We start from the raw sequence: 21,455 nt of genomic DNA on the forward strand, positions 1-21,455 counted from the left end.
GTACTGGAGTTGATATATTTCATATAGTGTCAGCATGTTCAAACGTATGAAACTCCTGATTACACAAAGCTTGCTATTTTCTACAAAGAATATACTGCGCTATATCAGACCTATGGTGCACTAGTTCTTGTTTTATTACTGCTGTGCTTAAGTATGCTTATAAAATGTTTGTGTGTGGTACTAATGTTCCTTTTAATTTAAAGCGTGTAGACATTTTTACATATGTTTGTCACGTATGTAAAATCAGATTTATATTTTTGTGAAAAAGTGACATTTTGTGGGGAGACAGTGATTGACACTTTATTTTACCTTTAATATTTTCTTTTTTGGAAACACTTAAAATTTTTATACTGTATTGGCCACTATTAGCCATCATTAGAACTGTTGAAGTGTCACCAGGATGGTCCCTAAGAAATGCTTTGTCCGAAGTATGTGTTGAGGACCATCGTGATGCTGCTATAGTTGTGCCAATGATGGCAAATACTGGCTAACAAAACTTCCTGGCAGATTAAAACTGTGTGCCCGACCGAGACTCGAACTAGGGACCTTTGCCTTTCGCGGGCAAGTGCTCTACCATGTGAGCTACCGAAGCACGACTCACGCCCGGTCCTCACAGCTTTACTTCTGCCAGCATCTCGTCTCCTACCTTCCAAACTTTACAGAAGCTCTCCAAAAATGCTGATTACACAAAGAAGCTCTCCTGCTAACGCTTTAAAACTTTTAAGTGATTGTGTTAAAGAAAATCTTAATTGTAAAATTATTTGTTTGTTTCACTCATTAAAGCACAATAACTATGAAAATCAGTAATTTCTGATATCCAAGACATCAATTACCTACTATATTAAAAAAATATCCCTTTTGAGGGTGTGGATTCCTAAGTGCTATTAAGTAAAAAACATTTGTAATGTATTAACAAATTTGTTGGTAGCTGAGTGCTTAGTGTAATAGGATTTTAATCATGAAGTCTCTGATTTTATAGTAGCTGGTGATCATTTTTTGTACTATATTTAAAATTCCATATACATTTAGAAATGGATATGTTAATGATCAAATATTGAATCATAATTTTTAAAATAAAAAGTAATGTCTGTATATTTTCAATTACTGGTATTAAGAAAATACTATTATTTACAGTAAATTAAAATTTTGTACAAAAATGTGAAACTTCAGATAGAAAATCAAGTATTTATTTCTAGAAATTGAATAATTTTATGGGTGTATTAATTTTTTTGCATTTAACAAAAAAGCATTTACTGTATCTCTATCAATTTATTATACAATTAAGCAATTAAAGGTAAAAACATTACTTTTTATTAAAAAATTATTATTAAATATTTGTAAATTATCATATCTGTTTTGTTATGAACATGGAATTTTTAAAAAAGTAAAAAAGAAAAAAAAAAGGTATACTGTTGCAAGATTTAAGCTATCAACTTTATGATTATTGTGTCATACTGCTTTAGAAAATGGATGCCTGGCCACCACCCTTTGGGCATTGATTAGCAACTTTGCAAAGTATTGCAATAAATAACTAATAGCAACATTTGTAGAGGTAAAAGATGAACCTTTGATATTACTTTGATGAAAAAGAATTACTGGTTATCATTAGTTTAGTCATAATAACTGGTACTTTGCTGTGAATACGACAAACTGTTATTGATATGACAAGAAAAATTTTATACTCTTTGATGTATACCTTGTGATTCTTACTCCACTGTGATCTATAACATTATAAAAAGATGTGACAAATGGCCTATCATCAACAATGTGCTTAGTTTTCAAACCATGTAACTGGGAAAGTAATTAAAAATGAATGATCCTTGGATTATTGATTGTAAAATTTCATTTGCCAGGAGGTGTTCTCTAATATACTTCAAGCAATGATAACCCTAGCCAATTATAGATCCAGTAATTTTAACTTAAGAGGGAAAAATTAAAGCCAGTAGTGAAACTGCAGTTTGCATTTCAGTACTGTGTCAAGTCAGTGTATATATATAGTGTCTGCTATACAGAGACTTTATTAATTGGTTGCTTGTACACAAGGAGTCTCATTTCAGCTGTTGCCCAATTTTCAAGTAGTCCTGCAAATATTAATGATGGTAAATTTTTCATGTAAAGTTATAGAATGGCACATGTCTGCATTTGTAACTGTTTGCCTTATGTTTTAGATGTTTTGATGTAATGTCCTGGAGTACTGTGCTGAGATCATTACCCAGTTTTTGTGCTGTTGGAATTGGTCATAAATTTACGTATGGTGCCTGCTTTTATATTTGCATCTGCATTCCTTTGACAGAAAAGTGTACTTGACTGGCACGCACGTGTGTGTGTGTGTGTGTGTGTGTGTGTGTGTGTGTGTGAAAGAGAGAGAGAGAGAGAGAGAGAGAGAACAGTGATGATAGCTACACTACAGAGGTTGTATTGCTGTAGCTATATTACAAAGATTGTATTGCTGTATTTGTGTAGTTCCAAGATGTTTTTGTGGTGAGAATTCTTCTGTTTTTAATTTATTTCTTGGTGTCAAGAGGTGTTGAAAACCATTCTTTTTCATGTAGGAATTTTACATCTTTAACATCGCAGGATCAGTTGAAGATGGCACAGTAACTGAAATGAGCCTCATTGTGTATAAATAATGAGTTAATAAAATTTTTGTGAAGCAGAAACTTGAAAAAATATATACTTTGTTATTTCACATAATAATTATGGTTTCTCAACACATCAATAAGTTTGAAGACCACAAAACAGTCTGAAAGATAAGATAATCACAGCTGTAGTTTTGAAGGCAAACACTCACTTGTGGCTGATTGATCCATAACACATAGAGATATAGTACTTCACACAGAAATATTAATGCCTTGTGTGCTGCCACAATTTTTCCAGTTTAAGTATAGTGTTACACGCACTTCAAAATGCAGGTACTGGTGGCCACAGCGGCATGTGTTTCTCTCTTGCACCAGTATTATAAGCTGCCTGCACTTCTATATCTCCTTTTTAACTTCATTCTATACTTAACTACAAATTTATCATACTTTTGAACTATGTTGTTTCCTGATTCTTATTTATTCTTTTTCCTTACACCGATGCTCCACACACAATGTGTGTAATTTAGTGAATATTTTATGACTTTTTCTCTCATATAAGCTGCAGTGAGTTTCAGTTTGCTAAACCAACTTACCAAATATGAAAACAGTTATTTCCTGAGACAACATGAATCTATTTGTAAAAAAAGAATAAAAAAGAAAAAAGAATGGCCTTAACAGACTTTGTCTATAGCTAACCACTTAATAAAAGATATGAATATAATAGAGGGAAACATTCCACGTGGAAAAAATATATCTAAAAACAAAGATGATGTAACTTACCAAACGAAAGCATTGGTATGTTGATAGAGACACTAACAAACACAAACACACACACAAAATTCAAGCTTTCGCAACCCACGGTTTCTTCATCAGGAAAGAGGGAAGGAGAGGGAAAGACGAAAGGATATGGGTTTTAAGTGAGAGGGTAAGGAGTCATTCCAATCCCGGGAGTGGAAAGACTTACCTTAGGGGGAAAAAAGGACAGGTATACACTCGCGCGCGCACACACACACACACACACACACACACACACACACACACACACACACATGTACAGACACAAGCAGACATTTGCCTTTACATGTGATATCCATCCACACATGTACAGACACAAGCAGACATTTGCCTTTACTTGTGTCTGCTTGTGTCTGTATATGTGTGGATGGATATATGTGTGTGTGTGTGCGTGCGTGCGTGCGCGAGTGTATACCTGTCCTTTTTTCCCCCTAAGGTAAGTCTTTCCGCTCCCGGGATTGGAATGACTCCTTACCCTCTCCCTTAAAACCCATATCCTTTTGTCTTTCCCTCTCCTTCCCTCTTTCCTGATGAGGCAACCGTGGGTTGCGAAAGCTTGAATTTTGTGTGTGTGTTTGTGTTTGTTAGTGTCTCTATCAACATACCAACACTTTCGTTTGGTAAGTTACATCATCTTTGTTTTTAGATATAACCAATTAATAAATATTATTTGTGTTTTTTATAGTGCTGTGAATGTAATCAGTGAGAACTTTGTACTGTAATTATTAGGTTATGGACCACTCCGTGAAGAAAGGCTGCCACATGTGGGCTCCAACCAGAGCATTTATTCTGGAGGTGGTGTGGCAGGTCATGGCGGAAGTGGCAAGGCTCATTCTACAACAAGCCTAGACAACAATTTTTCACCAACAGGAGCAAACAGTTCTTCTGCACCAGGACGGCAAAGTATAAAAGAAGCTGGGGAAGACCTTTATAGCTGGATGGCAAAACAGCAAGATTTTATGAAAACATCTTCAGAAACTCAGCAGAATTTGCGTACAGGAAACTGGGTAAGATTGTTGGATGAATACTTCATATCTGGAAAATGGAAGATGTGATGTATCAGAAGAACATTTACTTACATATTTTCTGAGTTACTGTCATGTAGAACACTGTGAATTTTAAACTGCCCCACTTAAACAGTATAATAATGTTAAGCATCTTTTATGATTTTGGTTTACTACCTACAATCAAAAGAAAATGAGAAAGGCACCCACATGTTTCTGAGGTTATTTTGGTACATTGTAGAAGTTTTGATCTGAAGCCCTTACCCATCTCCATACAGTCCTGATCTCTCACCATAGGATTTCCATATATCTGGAGACCTTAAGAAACACATTCGTGGCCATCTATTTGCTTCGGGCAGAGAGATGCACACCTGGGTACAATGATAGTTCCTTAGGCAACTGCAAACTTCTTCCATGAAACCAGTGACCATCTTGACTCACATGTAAATGTATTAACAGTTATAGCAGTTGCTTTTGGAAAAATAAACAGCTTATTTGCACCTTTTTTTCATTTCTCTCATTTTCATTGACAGACCTTATACAGGGTGAGTCAAAAGTCCTTGGACACCTTCATAACTTAGAAGATTAAAGGGAAAATTGAATTGTGATGATGGGAACGTAGGTTTGATGTGGGGCCACAACTTTTGGAGTGAATGTCATTCATGGCCACCATCTTGAAATCCGCCATTTTGGATTCAAGTCATTTTTTTTAAAATGGGTGTGGTGGTGTATGACACATCAAATAACACTCACTTGAACTCTGGAATTTAGTGGTGTAATTTGTTTTTGTCTATCTTGTACAATTTAGAGGTTATTAATGTTCAAAGTTGGGAAATTACTACAGTTGTGCATTGCACGGGATGGACAACACGTACAACATGTGTTGTAGCAGACGGTATGAAGGTAGTTTCTCAACTTTGAACATTAATAACCTCTAAACTGTTCAAGATAGATAAAAACAAATTACACCACTCAATTCCTGAGCTCAAGCGAGTGTTATTTGATGTGTCAAACACCCCCCTTTCCATTTTAAAAAATGACTTGAATCCAAAATGGCGGATTTCAAGATGGCGGCCATGAATGACATTCACTCCAAACGTTGTGGCGCCACGTCAGACCTATGTTCCCATCTTCACATTTCAATCTTCCAACTTATGAAGGTGTCCAAGGACTTTCAACTCGCCCTGTATTTAATAGCAGCAGTGTCCATGTTATTTCATCCTTTTATCCCTAGCTCACAAAGAGAGACCTCTTGTTTGCAGTCATGATTTAGTATCCATCAGTTATTGGTTGAAGTTGTTGTCAAATAATGATATCTCATAGTGTGTCACTTACAGTTTTTCATTAGCATTGCTTACATTTTTAGTGTAATGAATACAGTGGAACCTCACTATATAAGCACCTCCCATTATATGCAATTCACATAACGAGCAAAACAAATTGTAAAAAATGATTCACTTAATAAGTAATGTTTCGCATAACGAGTGATGACGATTTAGTGTGACATCACCAGCTGTTCGCATGCCGTGGGGGAAACAGTCAACCATATGATCACCTTTCATTGTTGGCTGCGGCATATGAACAATGTCTTTAGTATGTACTGCAGTCTGGGTTTACCGCTCTTTCTGCTACCATCTTAGTACACCTTGTGATCTCACATTTTCCTAAACTTGCTTTCACTCAGTGTTTTTTTGTGTGAAAATTTTAATAACCTTCACAGAAATGTCCTCAAAGGAAAAGCCGCAAGAGGACAACCATAAGAGAAAGAAAATGAGCTTAGAAATGAAATGTAAAATCATTGAAAATTGTGAATGTGGTGTGAGCATTGCTGATTTAGCATGCACATATAATCGGTATATGTCAACTATTTGCACTATCTTCAAGAACAAAGACAAGATTACGAAGATAGATGCTTCAAAGGGAGTGACTAGACTGCCTAAACAATGGGTTCATATTCTGTACGATGTCAAAAGGTTGCTCCTTCTATGGATAAATGAAAAGCAATTGCAAGGGGACACTACTAATGAGAACATCACTTTTGAGGAGGTGAGAATGATTTTTGATGACACTGTTACGAAGACGCCAGCATCATTAGCAGCCGAAGAAGAGTTTAAGGGAAGCTGTGGGTGGTTTGAGAAGTTTAAGAGAAGAACCGGCATCCACAGCGTTGTGAGGCATGGCGAAGCAGCCTGCTCCAACACAAAGGCAGCAGAGAATTTCAACAGCAACTTCAAGATGCTTGCAGTTTCTGAGGGTTATCTGCCACAACAGGTTTTCAATTGTGATGAGATGGGTCTATTCTGGAAAAAGATACCAAAGTGTACCTTTATAACATCAAGATGATTGAAAAGGCGTGGGAGGGGTTACCAAGGGATCTCCCACTTCTGCTTGGAAGAAGCTTTGGCCAGAGTGCATTGTTGAATACGACTCTGAGGCATTTGAGTCACTACTTGTCAAGCCTGTAGTCAACGAGATAGTGTCTTTGGCCAAGAGCAAGGGACTAGAAGCGGATAACAATATCAATGAGCTTGTGGAAGGTCACAGCCAAGAAATGACAAGCGAAGAGTTTATAGGATTACAGTGTGTTTCACAGCAGGACGAGGAGGAGGAGGAGGTGGTGGTGGTGGTAACAGCAAAGCACCAATCTTCTGGTGCAATAAGAGAAATTCTGATAGCTTGGGAATCAGTTGCATCGTACATTGAAAATCATCACTGCAGTAAAAATCATCACCCCAATAAAGCAGCGGTTACGTGCACTACAAATTTATTTGACGATAATGCTGTGTTGCCAAGTGTTGAAGCATTTGCAGAAACAAAAGACTGTAGATACCTTCCCAGTAAATAAATAAATAAATAAATAAAAATAGTCATCTATTGTGAATAATAAAGTACATAATACTGTAAATATAATTTTCTTTGAATAAATGGAATTAATAAGATAAAACTTTTAGTACCTTTTCTGCATGGAGTGCACTATCATATTTTACGTTAATTTATGAGGAATAAATTGTTTTGAGTACTGAGTGTTTTGCAGTACAAGTAAGGTTCTAGAACGAATTATGCTCACTTTGTGAGGTTCCTCTGTGTAGCATAAGATTGGTTGTTGGTGTGATGCAGAATGTTTACTGCCTCTAACTTAATTATATAAGCATTAAATTTCATTTAAGTGTCAATCTTCACAGTGTTTTCTATGTTACGGATCATATTGGAAATCTGTCACGTTTTAGGTGTACCACTCAGCTGTCTTCCTGTACAAAGACTACTTTATAACAACTGATGACTATTGTAGCCTTAATGATTGTCACTCTCTCTCTCTCTCTCTCTCTCTCTCTCTCTCTCTCTCTCTCTCTCTCTCTCTCTCTGTGTGGTTTTCCCGTTATTATTTTTATTTTATTTATTGATGAAAGTTAGTGGGTCTTAACATATAATACAGAAACAACCTTAATAGAATGAATCTTTCATTCTGTAGGGGAATGTGTACCATTTAAAACTTTCTGGTAGATTGAAACTGTGTTCCGGATGGGGACTCGAACCCTGTACCTTGCCTTTTGCAGACAGCACCTACCAATTGAGCTATCCAGGCATGACTCACAGTAAGCCCTCATAGGTTTATTTCCGCCAGTACCTCTATCCTAAACTTCACAGAAATTCTACATACCTTGCACGAGAAAGGATATTGCAGAGAAATAGTGTAGAGAATTGATTCCAGAATGAATCTTCCACTCTGCAGAAGTGTGTACAATGTTTTGAAACTTCCTGATAGAAGAACCTGTTTGCTGGACTGGGACTTGAGCCTGGAATCTTGCATTTCAGGGTACGAGCATTGCCCACAAAGGGTGAGGACCATTTCTCCATAATAAGTTCTTTTCCAGTGATTATAGCTTGCAAGGTAAGCAGGAAAATTTCTGTAAAATTTGGAAGGTAGAATATCAGGCACAGGCAGAAGTAAAGCTTTGAGGATGAGTCCTTCCAGAGAACTCATCGGTAGAGCACTTACCTGCAAAAGGCAGAAGTCTGAGGTTAGAGCACTGATGTGGCACACAGTTTTAACCTATGAGGAAGTTTCAGCTGAAGTAGCTTTCTTTAAAACAAGACTTCTTACATTGTTGTTATCTTTTGGTTTAGAGAATTGGGAATGTTGAAAAAAGATTTAGATCTGAAGATTTCTAAGTGAAAAAAGTGTTTTTAGGGAAATTAAAGTTAAAAACAGAAACAAAAACCTTTGGCAAAGTGACAGAAGCAAATAGGTTTTGGGTGAAACAACTAACATCTGCAATTACAGTATGATTCACAAGCAATGGTGGTTCAAGCAGGACAAGGCATGGATGGTGATAGCAGTGTTGCAGGTTCCAAGTGACTGTTGCAGTATGCATGTACAAGTGCTTTGCACTTGGTAAAAATGTCTGTCATGCGAATTATGTCTCTTGATTGCTTATGTAGATTTTATCGCTTAACACCCTCATCAGTGGTGACAACTCACAACAAATTGAATAAAAAATCACTACATAACTCTTTATGATCACGTTTAATTCTCCCACTGACTATAATGTTCACTGCAAAGTGTATAGAACACTACTGAATGCGCATTGGTTGTTGGAAAATAGATGGTGTCAGGTGCGCAGAACAAGCCTAAACTCGACTGCCATTGTTCGTGACTCCAGCTACAGATATTTGTAAACATATTTTATAGGAAATCTCAGTGGAAGAGGTGTTGAACAGTCTTTCACTTAGAAAATTGTAACAAGTAGCAGAAATTTTGGACAAAGACCAGCTTCTGACTATGTGTGTGGGCGCGCTAAGCGCGCACGCCCACACACACACACACACACACACACACACACACAGAGAGAGAGAGAGAGAGAGAGAGAGAGAGAGAGATAAGAGTGTTCACAATGTCACCTCACAAATTGCATAATCCACCAACTCCATACTGCTACCTCAAAGTACTCATACCCACAAAACATTCTTTGAACTTCTGCACCAACCTCTCATAATTGCAAAACTTTGCTTTGTTGACATGATACACTTGTAACACTCAGTCCCAAAGCCATAACACATCTAGAAACAGTTGTTAACCTCTCTTCAAAAAATGGCAGTTCCACTTTTTAAGAAGCTACTCATCACAGTTGGGTTGTGTTGGTGCACAGTTAAGACTGTGTGTGTGTGTGTGTGTGTGTGTGTGTGTGTGTGTGTGTGTTTTTCTGTCACTGTCCAGTTGTTTATTTACACTGAAGTGCTCAAGAAACTGGTGTATTCGAATATAGAGATGTGTAAACAGGCAGAATACGGTGTTGCAGTCGTCAACATCTAATAAGACAACAAGTATCTGGTGCAGGTGTTAGATTGGTTACTGCTGCTACAATGGCAGTCTTTCAAGATTTAAGTGAGTTTGAACGTGGTGTTATAGTCTGTGCACGAGTGATGGGACACAGCATCTCCAAGGGAGCGATGAAGTGGGGATTTTCCATATGACTATTTCACAAGTGTACCATGAATATTAGGAATGTGTAAAACATCAAATCTCAGACCTCTCTGTGGGCGGAAAAAGATCCTGCATGAACAGGACCAACGACGACTGAATAGAATCATTCACTGTGACAGAACTGCAACCCTTCTGCAGATTGCTGCAGATTTCACTGCTGGGCCATTAACAAGTGTTAACATTCGAACCATTCAACCAAACATCATTGATGTGGGATTTTGCTGCCAAAAGCCCACTCATGTACCTTAATGACTGTACGACACACAGCTTTACGCCACACATGGGCTCGTCAACATCGGCATTGTACTGTTGCTGACAGGAAACGTGTTGCATGGTGAGATGAGTCTCGTTTCAAATTGTATCGAGCGGATGGTTGTGTGCGGGCATGGAGACGACCACATGAATCCATGGACCCTGCATGGCAGCAGGGGACTGTTCAGGCTGGTAGAGGCTCTGTAATGGTGTGGGGTTTGTGCAGTTGGAGTGATCTGGGAACCCTGATATGTCTACATACAATACCCCCTTGTATTGTTACAGATTTATGGACAGCTGTGCAGGATTCATGTTGTCAATTCTCTCCAGTGCTACTTCAGGCATTAGTTGTGTCCATGCCACGTTGTGTTGCAGCACTTCTGCATGCTTGTGGGTGCCCTACATGATATTAGACAGGTGTACCAGTTTCTTTGGCTTTTCAGTGTATCATTAAGTATTTTCTATAGCAGATTGATGTGTGGCCCATAGACACACATAATAGATAGCAGTAATAATTTGTGTTACGCGTGTCTATGCACTAAACATCAGTTTGCTTTAGGTGGTGTGGTGTTTGTGTTGTTCCATCCAGAAATTTCAATCATTGGTATTATGTATTTTCTGCTGATTATACATGGAAAGTAAATTAAAAACAAGCTTTTTACAGGAATCATTTTGCAAAATAATATTTTTTTTTACACTTCAGGAATCTCGTATCAATACAATGACCACAGATGATACACTGGAGGATCCTGAATATCAGAGTGGAGCAGGATATAGTTTATATCCAATGCATGACTCCCTGCGTCTCTTGGATGCTCACCTGATATTTGAACCTCTCTTGGCTTGCCTGGGAGTAATGCCCCAGCAGATGATAAGCAATCTCAGTGGTATGTAAATTTGTTAAACATTATTGACTATGTTTTTAATAAAATTTAAGCTTTAATTGTGTAAAATTTGTCATGTTATTAACTGATGCAAATAGAACTGACTGTGGTGTCGTAGTGGTCAGCAAACTGGACTCACGTTTGGGAGGACAGTGGTTCAAAACCCCATCCGGCCATCCAGATGTAGGTTTCCCATAATTTTCCTAAATCACTCCAGATAATTGCCAGGATTGTTCCTCTGCAGAGGACATGGCCAGTTCCTCTGCAGAGGACATGGCCAGTTTCCTTCCACCATCCTTTCATAATCCGAGCTTGTCTCCATATCTAATGATCTTGCTGTCAACAGAACGTAACAGTCTAATCTTCCATCTTTCCATTTATGTGTGAATGGATTTTATTTATAAACTTAATGATTCATCCTCATCTGCAGAGGGCTTGTGGCTTCAGATTACTGCACACAGTGATTCACAACTGACTGAAGTGAAGTTTTGTTGCAAGCTACATGCACACCAGGCCTTCAAGTCACTTTTTTTTTAAATTAAAGCGCACTTGACTGTTATTGTTTATCACAAACTATTGCTACTGTACCTCAGTTGAAGACTTGTGCACACTCTCTTCAGTTCCAAACCAGATGCCATTTGGTCTACAGCCTGCCTCTCTTTGACTGAAATTATTGTTTTTTTAAGGCAGTCTCTACTGTTTCTCTGTAAAGCCACTTGCAGTACCTACTTGTGGCTGCCAGGATGTGTATGGTTGTGGGCAGGTGTATATGGGTACTGTTAATAGGGAGTCCAACAGTGTATTGAGCAGCATAATTGTGGTTGTGAAAGATGAGAAATAGATATATCATCCGTACCGGAACACATTTTGAGGGCAGGAAACCACTAAATTTGATTTGATAAGACCCACTTCTGGGCAGTCACAAAATCACACTGTACCAGGTTGTACAAAGCAGTATAAAATCCCCCCCCTCCTGCCCATCCATGAACCATGGACCTTGCCGTTGGTGGGGAGGCTTGCGTGCCTCAGCGATACAGATGGTCGTACCATAGGTGCAACCACAATGGAGGGGTATCTGTTGAGAGGCCAGACACACATGTGGTTCCTGAATAGGGGCAGCAGCTTTTCAGTAGTTGAAGGGGCAACAGTCTGGATGATTGACTGATCTGGCCTTGTAACACTAACCAAAACGGCCTTGCCGTGCTGGTACTGCAAACGGCTGAAAGCAAGGGGAAACTACAGCCGTAGTTTTTCCCGAAGGCATGCAGCTTTACTGTATGGTTTAATGATGATGTCGTCCTCTTGTGTAAAATATTCTGGAGGTAAAATAGTCCCCCATTCTGATCTCCAGGCGGGGACTACTCAAGAGGACATTGTTATCAGGAGAAAGAAAACTGGTGTTCTACGGATCGGAGTGTGGAATGTCAGATCCCTTAACCGGGCAGGTAGGTTAGAAAATTTAAAAAGGGAAATGGATAGTTATACTGCAATTAGTGACGTTTGGTGGCAGGAGGAACAAGACTTTTGGTCAGGTGAATACAGGGTTATAAATACAAAATCAAATAAGGGTAATTTAGGAGTAGGTTTAATAATGAATAAAGAATAGGAGTGTGTGTAAGCTACTACAAACAGCATAGTGAACACATTATTGTGGCCAAGATAGACACAAAGCCCACGCCTACTACAGTAGTACTAGTTTATATGCCAACTAGCTCTGTAGATGATGAAGAAATTGATGAAATATATGATGAGATTAAAGAAATTATTCAGGTAGTGAAAGGAGACGAAAATTTAATAGTCATGCGTGACTGGAATTTGATAGTAGGAAAAGGGAGAGAAGGAAATATAGTAGGTGAATATGGATTGGGGGTAAGAAATGAAAGAGGAAGCCGTTTGGTAGAATTTTGCACAGAGCATAACTTAATCATAGCTAACACTGGGTTCCAGAATCATAAAATAAGGTTGTAAACATGGAAGAATCCTAGGGATACTGATAGGTTTCAGATAGATTATATAATGGTAAGACAGAGATTTAGGAACCAGGTTTTAAATTGTAAGACATTTCCAGGGGCAGATGTGGACTCTGACCACAATCTATTGGTTATGAACTGTAGATTAAAACTGAAGAAACAGAAAGAAGGTGGGAATTTAAGGAGATGGGACCTGGATAAACTGACTAAACTAGAGGTTGTACAGAGTTTCAGGGAGAGCATTAGCGAACAATTGACAGTAATCGAGGAAAGAAATACAGTAGAAAAAGAATGGATAGCTCTGAGGGATGAAGTAGTGAAGGCAGCAATGGATCAATTAGGTAAAAAGACGAGGGCTGGTAGAAATCCTTGGGCAACAGAAGAAATATTGAATTTAATTGATGAAAGGAGAAAATATAAAAATGCAGTAAATGAAGCAGGCAAAAAGGAATACAAACGTCTCAAAAATGAGATCAAGAGGAATTGCAAAATGGCTAAGCAGGGATGGCTAGAGGACAGATGTAAGGATGGGCTCACTGGGGGTAAGATAGATGCTGCCTACAGGAAAATTAAAGAGATCTTTGGAGAAAAGAGAATCACATATATGAACATCAAGAGCTCAGATGGAAACCCAGTTCTAAGCAAAGAAGGGAAAGGAGAAAGGTAGGAGGAGTATATAGAGGGTCCATACAAGGGCAATTTATTTCAGGACAATATTATGGAAATGGAAGAAGATGTAGATGATGATGAAATGAGAGATAAGATACTGCGTGAAGAGTTTGACAGAGCACTGAAAGACCTGAGTCAAAACAAGGCCCCGGGAGTGGACAACATTCCATTAGAACCACTGACGGCCTTGGGAGAGCCAGTCCTGACAAAACTCTACCATCTGGTGAGTAAGATGTATGAGACAGGCGAATTACCCTCAGACTTCAATAAGAATATAATAATTCCAATCCCAAAGAATGTAGGTGTTGACAGATGTGAAAATTACTGAACTATCAGTTTAATAAGTCACAGCGGCAAAATACTAACGCAAATTCTTTACAGACGAATGGAAAAACTGGTAGAAGCTGACCTCGGGGATGATCAATTTGGATTCCGTAGAAATATTGGAACACGTGAGGCAATACTGACCTTACGACTAATCTTATAAGAAAAGTTAAGGAAAGGCAAACGTACATTTCTAGCATTTGTAGACTTAGAAAAAGTTTTTGACAATGTTGACTGGAATACTCCCTTTCAAATTCTATAGGTGGCAGGGGTAAAATACAGGGAGTGAAAGGCTATTTACAATTTGTACAGAAAGCAGATGGCAGTTACATGAGTCGAGGGGCATGAAAGGGAAGCAGTGGTTGGGAAGGGAGTGAGACAGGGTTGTAGCCTCTCCCTGATGTTATTCAATCTGTATATTGAGCAAGCAGTGAAGGAAACAAAAGAAAAGTTTGGAGTAGGTATTAAAATTCATGGAGAAGAAATAAAAACCTTGAGGTTCGCCAATGACATTGTAATTCTGTCAGAGACAGCAAAGGACTTGGAAGAGCATCTGTCAGAGACAGCAAAGGACTTGGAAGAGCAGTTGAACGCAATGGACAGTGTCTTGAAATGAGAATATAAGATGAACATCAACAAAAGCAAAATGAGGATAATGGAACATAGTCGAATTAAATCAGGTGATGCTCAGGGAATTAGATTAGGAAATGAGGCACTTAACGTAATAGATCTGTTTCCTATTTGGGAAGCAAAATAACTGATGATGGTTGAAGTAGAGAGGATATAAAATGTGGAATGGCAAAGGCAAGGAAACCGTTTCTGAAGAGGAGAAATTGTGTTAACATCAAGTGTGTATCTAAGTGTCAGGAAGTCTTTTCTGAAAGTATTTGTATGGAGTGTATCCATAACCCTGTATTCACCTGACCAGAAGTCTTGTTCCTCCTGCCACCGAACTTCACTGATTCCCACTATATCTAGCTTTAACCTATCCGTTTGCCTTTTTAAATTTTCTAACCTAACTGCCCGGTTAAGGGCTCTGACATTCCATTCTCCGGTTCGTAGAATGCCAATTTTATTTCTCCTGATAGTGACGTCCTCCTAAGTAGTCCCCGCCCGGAGATCCATATGGGGGACTATTTTACCTCTGGAATATTTTACCCAAGAGGACACCATCATCATTTGACCATACAATAAAGCTGCATGCCCTCTGGAAAAATTAAGGCTGTAGTTTCCATTGCTTTCAGCTGTTCGCAGCAAGGCCGTTTTGGTTAATGTTACAAGGCCAGATCAGCCAGTCATCCAGACTGTTGCCCCTGTAACTACTGAAAAGACTGGTGCCCCTCTTCAGGAACCACAAGTTTGTCTGGCCTCTCGACAGAGAGCCCTCCATTGTGGTTGCACCTATGGTAAAGCTATCTGTATCACTGAGACCCGCAAGCCTCCCCGCCAACGGCAAGGATCTTGTTTCATGGCAGGTGGCTCACTGTTGATATAATAGTAATAATAAAAATAATAATAATAACAATAATAATGGTAACATAAATCAAGACAAGTTGCAGATAGACAGAAGATAAACTGCATTATGATTCAAAAAACACATGACAGTGGAGTAATATTTTACAATATTTATTATTTTACACTGATTTTAGGCTGTTACACCATATCATGTATGAAGATAAATAGATGTGGTTGTGAAATCTTTGTGGGATCAAAGATTTTAAATTAGTGCATCTAGAAAGTATCTCAGCTGGTTTCCAAAGATGACAGTTGTTAATGTCTGGTTTAGGACTAAAATGAGAGCAATTATTTCAGTAAAATTGCAATCTAAAACTATTTTGCTTATATAAACTACGCGGCATGTTAAATAATGAACTAAATGGAAAATTTGCCCTGAAAACTCATTGACTGGAGTATAATCGTCTTCAGTGATGAGTCCTACTTTTAAATGAGCTCCAATGAGCAGTGAAGACTTGTATGGAGATGCCCTGGACAGTGTGGGATATCAGTGTGACTTGAGTGATGGTCTGGGGTGCCATTTCTTTTCATAGCATGACCCCTTTGTTATCATCCATAGCACCCTTACAGCACAACAATGTATCAATGATATTCTATGACCAGATTTGTTGCCCTTCATGGCAAGCTATCCTCAGCTTACATTTTGGCAAGATAATGCCCACACAACAACAGTTGCTACTGCTTGTCTTCCTGTTTGCCAAATCCTACCTTGGCCAGCAAAGTCAATAGATCTCTCTGCAAATGAAAATGTTTGGAGCATTATGGGCAGAGCCCTTCAACCAGCTCAGGATTTTTACAATCAAACGCATGAACTTGACACAATTTGACATGATATCCCCATGACATCCAACAACTCTTATCAGTAAACACCAAGCCAAATAGTTGCTTGCATAAGTGCCAGAAGTGGACCGTTGCACTTGACCTTCTCAGTTTGTGAAGCTCTTTCTCTTCGATGAATCAATCAATTTTTCTGACATTGTAATCATTTGTTTGTCTGTACATGTACATCACATCTACCAATTTCCACTGCATTTAGATAATTCCTTCATGGTGTGTGTGTGTGTGTGTGTGTGTGTGTGTGTGTGTGTGGTGGTTTTTTGTCTTGAGAGTGTATTACTTCAAATTATCAATATATTATCATTTGCTGCAATGGATTACTCATATATGACATTGTTAAACAACTTAAATCAATTAAATTAAAAATATTGATAACATTTCATTATTAGCTTAGCAGAATAGGCTACTTTCCTATGTTAAAAATGTAGTTCAGGTGGTTGTTATTCTGACTGATTATGACATCTAAATAGCATTTAAAGTCAATATTCTCACAACAAATGTTACTTTTATGTAACTACAGCCTTTAAAAGCATTAAATATCAAGATTTGGTCACATGCTATGTTATTGACTGATGCTCCGCCGACATCACATGCTAGGAGTAAGATGAAGCTATATGTGTTTTATAGGAGCATTAGCTGAAGTTATGAGGTTTTTACGTACATTTTCTGCAAACCTTTAGCTATTTACTGATAAAAATTCAGTTACAACTTTTAAGTATAGAACGTGATTTTGTGCACGCTGATAGTGGAAGTCTTGCGATAGCTGATGCATTTATGCTTCACCCATTTAGAGCGGTGGTATGGACAGTGGTGGACATTCTTTTCCCTGCTCTGCAACGTCATTAAATTCACTCAAAACTAAGGAATTGTAGGACTTTTGCAAATAAGCCTGTATATTATAACCAGATGTTGACTATCAGTCATGAGCTATGACCCAAAGCACAATAAAATTATTCATGGCAAAATTTAAGTGTTGATTTCCTCTGTAGAAGGCACTCTGCAGAATACTATATCCATCAGGAATTCGATGGCACAATGGATAGCGCATCTGACAGCAGATAAAGAGGTCACATGTCTGAATCCGGGAAGGCTCATACATTTTTAAAAGTTTTACACGAAATACAAAAACAGTGTTAGCATGAACTGATTGTAGCCGTTGTTTCAGTTCGGGTACGTATTATATATAGCTTCACATTAGTCTTAACCCGAGAAATGGACAACAGAGAGTAAATCATTTACTTTGCGAACAAACAATTTTTGGTTTTTTGTTTTTGTTTTTTGGAAAGCATTGCTAGTAGCGAAGATATCACCAAACACCCGGAGTGCAATAAGGTACAGGACAATGAGACTTATGTTTATGAGTGTAAACTAATGTTAGCATCTGAAGCAGACTTACTTCATCTTTTAAGTACGATGATGAATCTGCAAAAGTTTAATCAACAAGAAACCTTGCTGGACAGTACGAAAATAAAAACATTGTTTCTAATAAAGTAAACAGTATATAGTCAAATTAACTAGAAAATATCTTCTTGAATGTGATATGTGTGAATAGCAATTGCAAATGTAAGTACATGTAAATGGCAAGGAAAACAAAATAATATTCTGTTTCCGATTGGCGTGGTGAATTTTTTTAGCTGTTATTTGGTTTTCATATGAGAGGGCTGTTGAGTCATTTTCCAAACAAATTAAAATTTTCTTTCAGATTAGATTCAAACCAGCAATCTATGTATATCATCTCATAAAATTCAACGGTCTACTACTCTAACAATTGAGCTACTGAGTAACTGAGATGCAGTTGACTGTAATGACAATTTTCACTAGGAGTTGGGTTTTGTTGAAAGACGCTATCCTTTGTTCTAACAACAGAGGTTATCATAGTGAACTTGTGTATCGACATGCTGGCAATTTGCCGGTACCGTGCAACCTCATTTTATACATCTTCTCATTCTCTGGACCACTCAAAAACGACTTTTATGGAGTTTTTATGGACCCATCTGTACAGTATGGTACTATACACCATTTGTAAACCATTTTCTGAAACGCAAATTCCAAAACGAGATCACTGTGTATTAGCATTATGACAACCTAGGAGCAGCAAGCTACCCAGTGTGACGTCACGGGCATCATGACTCGAAGTGAGCATTTTAGAGGGCTTTCAAATTAATTGAATTTCACTTCTATTTTTATAGAAGAATACTGAAATTCAAGAAAAAAATCAAGGGAACATAAAATGATATAATTAATCATTTAAGACAAATTCCAGGAAACAGTCAAATACCCCATTTTCAGCACTAAGAAGCACAAAATATTAAACATCTCATTTTCCACTGCGAGTTACTTATGCCCCTGTTGTTGTAAAGACATATCAGCTTGAGGAAGTCCATGTATTCAGCACTTTTTCCATTCTTTTCATACAGTTTTAAAGGAGGATTGAGGAAGGGAACAAAAGAAAAATTTGGATTAGGAATTAAAATCCATGGAGAAGAAATAAAAGATTTGAGGTTTGCAGACAACACTGTAATTCTGTCAGAGACTGCAAAGGACCTGGAAGAACAGTTGAATGGCATGGATAGTGTCTTGAAAGAAGGATATAAGATGAACATCAACAAAAGCAAAATGAGGATAATGGAACATAGTCGAATTAAAGCAGGTGATGCTCAGGGATTTAGATTAGAAAATGAGGTACTTAAAGCAATAGATCTGTTTCCTATTTGGGAAGCAAAATAACTGATGATGGTCGAAGTAGAGAGGATATAAAATGTGGACTGGTAAAGGCAAGAAAAGCATTTCTGAAGAGGAGAAATTGTGTTAAGATCAAGTATGAATCTAAGTGTCAGGAAGTCTTTTCTGAAAGTATTTGTATGGAGTGTAGCCATGTATGGAAGTGAAACTTTGATGATTGATAGTTTAGACAAGATGAGAATAGAAGCTTTTGAAATGTAGTGCGACAGAAGAATGCTGAAGAGTAGATGGGTAGATCACGTAACTAATGAGGAGGTACTGAATAGAATTGAGAAGAGGAATTTGTGGCACAGCATGACTAGAAGAAGGGATAAGTTGGTAGGACACACTCTGAGGCATCAAGGGATCATCAATTCAGTATTGGAGGGAAGTGCGGAGGGTAAAAATCATAGAGGGAGACCAAGGCATGAAACTCCAAACAGTGTCAGAAGGATGTAGGTTGCAGTAGTTACTCAGAGATGAAGGTGCTTGCACAGGATAGAGTAGCATGGAGAGCTGCATCAAACCAGTCTCTGGACTGAAGACCACAACAACAACAATGAGAACAATCAATTTTTCACAATATAATGTAATTGGATAGGTAAAAAAAAATCTACACTTCCCCCAGAATCCAGTTTCTCAGAACCCTGTAGGTGGGAACTAGCGCTACAACATATCCTTGATTCTCTCCACCCACCGGGCTTTAATTCTTGTTAATTTCTTCTGTCTCAGCATTTCTTCACACTAACTACTCCTTTCTTCACTCCATTTTAGTTTTCTGCAATGTCTACTTTCTTACCTGTCTGTTTCTTACCTGTCTGTTTCTTACTGTCCCTCTCCCATCTCTGTAACATATGATGCACTTAGCTTTTCAGTCTTATTAACTCGTAATGATGTTTCAGCAGTAATGTCTGTCTTGCGTATTACCCTGTCTTTCATCTTTAAGCTCTCAGGTTCTCAAATCTCATCCAGTGGAGTCCCCAAGAATCAGTCTTTCCTTCTCATCCTGTCTGGTGATTCTTCCCTGACCTGCAGTCATGGGTGACTTTTCCAAAATCTACCGCTTTTCCTAGACCTTTCCAGTTCTTTTCATTCACGCATCTTTCGTCTCCTTTGACCCTTTTGCCTGAAGAAGGAGCAACTGGCTCCGAAAGCTTGCCTCATTATAACATTCTTGTATGTGTGTGTTCTGCCTCCATTATTATTATTATTATTATTATGCTTTATTACCATTGTACTGTTGGTTTATGCATTTGTGTTACTCTAGGGACTGGAACTAATGGCAGTTCATCTTTCGACACACTTGGCTCCAATTTATCATTGGTTGGGAATGTTGAAACAATGAGAATTGACATTGTTGTGAGTGAATATGGGAAATTTGCTGACAAGAAGAAGGGGAAAGCTGCTGGACAAGGAACAAAACAAGGGAAAAATCAGATGCACTCAAAATTTTGTCTCGATTTACCACCTGAGACACCAGCATTCCTGTGTGAGAAGATTGGTGTCGAACTTGACCTGAAGAAAATGGCCGACATGACGGTTGATGACATGATTCAGAAGCAGAATGTTTTGTACATCTCCAGAGGCCAACTAAAAAAACACACCAGTAATATCCTGAATATCAGCCTAAATATACGCTACATATCACAGCAGGTATGTATAAAAAAATTGCTTAACCCAATCTCCCTATGTACTTCCCCTCCAGTCTTCACACACACACACCACAATACTATTCCAGTGAATGGTCAGGTAATTCATATTCTTCAGGGAATGGTCATTTGATGTTTACAAATTCCATGGTAGTACTATCTAGAATTGTACGTCACTTGCCTGTTCTTGCACATCAATAAATATTTCCAATTTCTGTTTGTCTGATTCTAAGTCACTTCGCTTCATGTGAGTACCTCACAGGTAGTTTCAAATTCATAGACATTGAAGTATATGGTGATGTCAGAAAGTATCATAGAACTTTTATGTTATGTGAGTCTCTTATCTTTTAGTGTCATGAATATGATTCCTTGGTTGCAATAAAATTTCACATTCAAGTTTTTTATGAGACTGCAAAAATCAACACAGTCATCAACTGAAAAATCAATGTGTTCCTTGTTTTTCATCCTTAATGTTTTTGTTTCACCCTGTTATTAGAGAATCTCTTATCCTGTATTTTCATTTTAAGAGAACTTTACAACATAGAAAAATAATGCAATAATAAAATATTTTACATATAGAATAAATGTTATACGAGGACAGTTGACAACAAGGGTACAGTAGCAGCATAGAATAGTGGTGTAGGCTGGGTACTTTTTATCCACTACCAAATATAAATTCTTGTGAGTGTGTACCATACAACCCCCCCCCCTCTCCCCCCTCCCCCCTCCCTTCTCCCTTGCTCTTTCTCTTTCTGGGAGTGTAAAAAGGAGAAT

At 38.1% G+C, this 21,455-nt stretch overlaps 1 protein-coding gene across 1 annotated transcript in view; it reads left to right on the top strand.

Moving 5' to 3' along the window:
• The window catches only part of LOC126237082 (transmembrane protein KIAA1109 homolog), a 567,281-nt gene that overhangs the window by 328,088 nt on the left and 217,738 nt on the right, over positions 1-21,455 (top strand). The window contains exons 47-49 of the mRNA XM_049946881.1: positions 4,104-4,381; positions 10,816-10,999; positions 20,300-20,685. Coding sequence (XP_049802838.1) covers positions 4,104-4,381; positions 10,816-10,999; positions 20,300-20,685 — 848 coding nt within the window. The remainder of the gene's footprint in view (positions 1-4,103; positions 4,382-10,815; positions 11,000-20,299; positions 20,686-21,455) is intronic.

Source organism: Schistocerca nitens, chromosome 2 (genome assembly GCF_023898315.1).
Source record: "Schistocerca nitens isolate TAMUIC-IGC-003100 chromosome 2, iqSchNite1.1, whole genome shotgun sequence".
In the NCBI taxonomy this organism is placed as follows: domain Eukaryota; kingdom Metazoa; phylum Arthropoda; class Insecta; order Orthoptera; family Acrididae; genus Schistocerca; species Schistocerca nitens.